Below are 2,500 nucleotides of genomic sequence, written 5' to 3'. Positions count from 1 at the left end.
CCCCCCCCCCCCCTCCCCATTTTTCTTCTCTACTCTCTCCTCCACTTCCCTTCCCCCCCTACTCCTTATCCTGTCTCTTCTCCCCCACCCCCTCGCCACTCCCCAACTCCCCCTCATCTCCTACCCCCCCCCCCCACCCCCACCCACACCCACCCACGTCTCATCTCATCCCGCCACCGTCTCCCCCACCCCAGTGCCCTCCCACCCCCTACTCCTCATCCTGTCTCTTCTCCCCCACCCCCTCGCCACTCCCCAACTCCCCCTCATCTCCTACCCCCCCTACCCCACCCCCACCCACCCACGTCTCATCTCATCCCGCCACCGTCTCCCCCACCCCAGCGCCCTCCCATCCCCTTCTACCCCTCCCATTCCTCCTCTTCCTCCCCCCCCATCCCCCATCCCCCTTTTGATCTTCTTACCTGTAGTCCTTTGACTTTGATGAGTTCCTTGATCCTATCGACGATATAGAAGTATCCTTCGCTGTCGTACTTGGCCACGTCTCCTGTTCTCAGCCAGCCGTCCGCCGTCATGACGTCACGGGTAGCGTCCTCGTTGCCATGGTAACCGCTCATCAGCTGTTGTGTGGGATGGGAGAAGGATGGAGAGATTTGTAAGGTGTAGGAGGGTGAACTGGAGGATGTGGGAGAACTAGGGAGAGAGGGAAAAGGGGATATTGAGAGGGTGATTGATAAGAAGAAATATTCGCTCTCTTCTCCCTCGATTGTCTGTCTGTCTCTCTCTCTCTCTCTCTCTCTCTCTCTCTCTCTCTCTCTCTCTCTCTCTCTCTCTCTCTCTCTCTCTCTCTCTCTCTGTGTGTGTGTGTGTGTGTGTGTGTGTGTGTGTGTGTGTGTGTGCATACATACATATATACATACATACATACATAAATAAATAAATTAATTAATACTTACACACATACATATATATATATATATATATATATATATATATATATACATATATATATATATATATATATATAAAGTATATGTATATGAATATATATGTATATATACATATACATACATATATTATATGTTGATACAATATTCATCTATCTATCTACATATAGACATATCTGTTTATCTACACACACACACACATATGTGTGTGTGTGTGTGCGTGTATGTGAGTGTGCAAAACCTCCCCTTGCCCCCCTACCCCTACCCTATCCACCACCACCACCTACCGCGGGCGTGTGGATCACCAGCTCCCCGGCTTCCCCAGGTGGAAGAGGCGCTCCACTCGTCAAATCCTCCACCCGCGCACGTGCACTTGGCAGCAGGACGCCACACGAGCCGATGTTTTCCGCGCCGTTCAAGGGCGTGAAGTGGGTGGGCATCGTCTCCGTCATGCCGTAGACTGAGGGAGGGAAAGTGGGAGAAAGAGAGGGGGTGAGAGAAAGAGAGAGAGTGAAGGAGAGAGAGAGAGAGAGAGAGAGAGAGAGAGAGAGAGAGAGAGAGAGAGAGAGAGAGAGAGAGAGAGAGAGAGAGAGAAGAGAGAGATGGCGAAAAGAGAGAGAGAGGAAGTGAAGCAGATAGATAGATAGATATATAGAGATGGACACATAGAGATAGGTAGATAGATAGATAGAGAGAGAGAGAGAGATAGAGATAGAGAGAGATAGAGATAGAGAGAGAGAGACAGAGAGAGAGAGAGAGAGAGAGAGAGAGAGAGAGAGAGAGAGAGAGAGAGAGAGAGAGAGAGAGAGAGAGAGAGAGAGAGAGAGAGAGAGAGAGAAAGTTTAATTCAGTGTGATGGTGATGGAAGGGGGGGGGGGGTATCATGCAATGGGTCCAAGTATCTGGTGTGGGTTTTATTGTAATATACGGTTTATCAAAGCGCGTGTAGTGTGTGGGTTTTATTCTAGTCTACTATTTTTTGCATTTTATTAATATGTGTGTGAGTCTTCTTGTGTTGGTTCTCGTAACAAATGTGTATGGCGTGTGGTATTTATAATGGTATGTTTTAGGGAAGCCTGTTTTAGTGATTCTATGTCTTTTCTATTGTATAAACGCTCATAATATTCTTATGATATATATATATATAAATATATATATATATATATATATATATATATATATATATATATATATACATTATATATATATATATATAATATATATTATATATACATATCTGATAATATATACATGACGTACATTGTACTGGAAATAAAACGGATATATTTTTGCAATTGCAAAACTTTTCTTTTCAATCTCGGATGTTGAATCATACTTGAACTATAATCATCTTTAAAGACAAGAAGAGTGAAAGCGACTAAGATTATTACTACAATTACTATAATCAGAATGAATGCACGGCTCGCTAAGAATCATATTACTGATGCAACGCTCGTGATAATGTAATGGTAAGACTGACAGTGACAGTTCATTGAGAAAAACGGATTGCTCTGCGAATGTGCGTGTCTGCATATTTGAAATTGCATCAGTATTGCATCACACTAACTCATTCTCTCTCTCTCTCTCTCTCTCTCTCT

The 2,500-nt window shown here is 44.4% G+C and overlaps 1 protein-coding gene across 4 annotated transcripts in view; it reads right to left on the bottom strand.

Annotated features, from left to right (window-relative positions):
* Window positions 1-2,500, bottom strand: part of LOC122264467 (uncharacterized) — a 22,489-nt gene that overhangs the window by 1,438 nt on the left and 18,551 nt on the right. For all 4 annotated transcript variants that reach the window (XM_086549418.1, XM_086549420.1, XM_043033368.2 and 1 more), the window contains exons 9-10: window positions 1,190-1,362; window positions 420-575 (exon numbers count right to left, since the gene is read on the bottom strand). In XM_086549418.1, coding sequence (XP_086405544.1) covers window positions 420-575; window positions 1,190-1,362 — 329 coding nt within the window. The remainder of the gene's footprint in view (window positions 1-419; window positions 576-1,189; window positions 1,363-2,500) is intronic.

This window comes from Penaeus japonicus, unplaced genomic scaffold (genome assembly GCF_977035675.1).
Source record: "Penaeus japonicus unplaced genomic scaffold, GWHDUDI00000001_assembly GWHDUDI00000022, whole genome shotgun sequence".
NCBI classification, from domain to species: Eukaryota; Metazoa; Arthropoda; class Malacostraca; order Decapoda; family Penaeidae; genus Penaeus; species Penaeus japonicus.
Note: the sequence above shows the minus strand (reverse complement) of the source record. Positions and strands in the feature narration are given on the sequence as shown.